Source organism: Vigna unguiculata, chromosome 3, assembly GCF_004118075.2.
Source record: "Vigna unguiculata cultivar IT97K-499-35 chromosome 3, ASM411807v1, whole genome shotgun sequence".
Classification (NCBI taxonomy): domain Eukaryota; kingdom Viridiplantae; phylum Streptophyta; class Magnoliopsida; order Fabales; family Fabaceae; genus Vigna; species Vigna unguiculata.
This window is the reverse complement of record NC_040281.1, coordinates 31,309,657-31,311,157: the sequence shown is the minus strand read 5'-3', so window position 1 is coordinate 31,311,157 and position 1,501 is coordinate 31,309,657. Positions and strand designations below refer to the sequence as shown.

The 1,501-nt window shown below is 43.7% G+C and overlaps 1 protein-coding gene across 1 annotated transcript; it reads right to left on the bottom strand.

The window, feature by feature from the left end:
• Positions 1-472: 472 nt before the first annotated feature.
• LOC114175309 (CASP-like protein 4U1) lies at positions 473-1,263 on the bottom strand. The gene is made up of 2 exons (XM_028060092.1): positions 1,165-1,263; positions 473-1,018 (listed from the first exon to the last, which is right to left on the bottom strand). Exons 1-2 carry the CDS (start codon positions 1,261-1,263, stop codon positions 473-475), a joined length of 645 nt encoding a protein of 214 aa, XP_027915893.1.
• Positions 1,264-1,501: the final 238 nt, after the last annotated feature.

Sequence of the window (1,501 nt, the reverse complement as noted above, 5' to 3'; positions counted from 1 at the left end):
CAATACTGAAGTTGCTAAAATTAAATAGTTCCAAAACGCCGAAGTCCCGAACTTGTTCCCTCTGCTTCTCCCTTGGTCTCTTTATATAGGACTTGGACTAGGCTTTTTTGTTGCTAAAACCTCTCAAATATCTTTTAAAATAAAGATAAAAATAAATATTCAAAGATATTTGGAGAGATATAAACTATTTGACAAATATAGTTGGTTAATAATTTATGATATAATTAAATAAATTAATTATTTAAAGATATCTGATAAATTATCACCAAATAATAATTGTATTAATTTTCTAAATAACCCATTTTCAATCCTGTAGTCTAATTTTGTAGAGACATCCAAAAATATCAATATTTGCAAATAAACCCTTCTCCTTTGACCAGTATTTGTCTGTTTGACCAGATTTGACCAACTTTGCTGCTCCATTGACCAGTTTGACTGTGCAATGAGAAACTGACACGTGGTAGACTACACTTTATCTCTCTAGACTGGGGTTTCTGTCACACTTTGGTTGCGGAAAGGTTTCATGGAGGCTTGTGGCTGCTACAATGACAGCTGCTCCAGCGAATGGTGGTTGCTCTAACATGGCTGCTCCGACGCGGTGGTGTTGCTGCAATGGTGGTTGGATGCATGAAGAATGGTTCAAACAATTGTTGCAGTCGTCGAGATGGATTCGTGTTTTAGATGCAGCGTCTTTTGGTGTGGACTGCGAGTTGCTTCTCTGATGTTGCCATGGAAATGATGGTTGAAGATGGTGCGTGGAAGCTCGCGGTGGTGGAGTTGTTCGTGTTGCCGACGTGGTGCTGATGCATGAAGGAGCTGCGTTGCGGAGAAGATGGAGGCGGCATTGCTGCAGATTCGAATCAGGCTCGCAGGTGCGGGAAGAAGAACACTGAACTGTGGTTGCTCTGGCGAGAGTGGCGCGCGTTAATGGTGGTGGCAGCCTGAAGATGCAGATCTGTGGTGCTGCAAGGTGTGGAGGCTGCCGGCTCGCGTAGAACGCTGCGTTTTTCTGGCGAGGCTACGGTGCAGATGCGTGAACATGCGAGTGCGTCGCGTGGTCACTACTGTTGTGCGACGTGATTTCCACCGCGTTTCTGTGGTGGCAGCGCGAGAAGAACAAAGGCTGGTCGGCATCGAGGATGGTTATGATGGGGTCACTGGTACAGGATGGCCACTGTTGCGCGAAACCTCGAAGTGCAGGTGTGATGTTGGTGGCTCGCGGTGGTCGGAAAACTTGTTGCCGACAAGGGTGGCGGCTGCCATGGTTGATGAAGGATTATCTTGTTCCTTTTTAAGATTATTGAATATGGTGTGAGTTGATTAAGAAAGCTAAGTGAAATCCCCACTGGACATTAAGATAGCAAGCTATCTAGATGTGAAGGTTCCGTTCACAAAACTCAAGAGAAGAAGATAATGGATTGATTCAAAACAAAAAGGAAATGGAAAGCACATAAACCATAGAAAACCAAGAACAATTAAAGGAAGAAGAAAACATAAAATG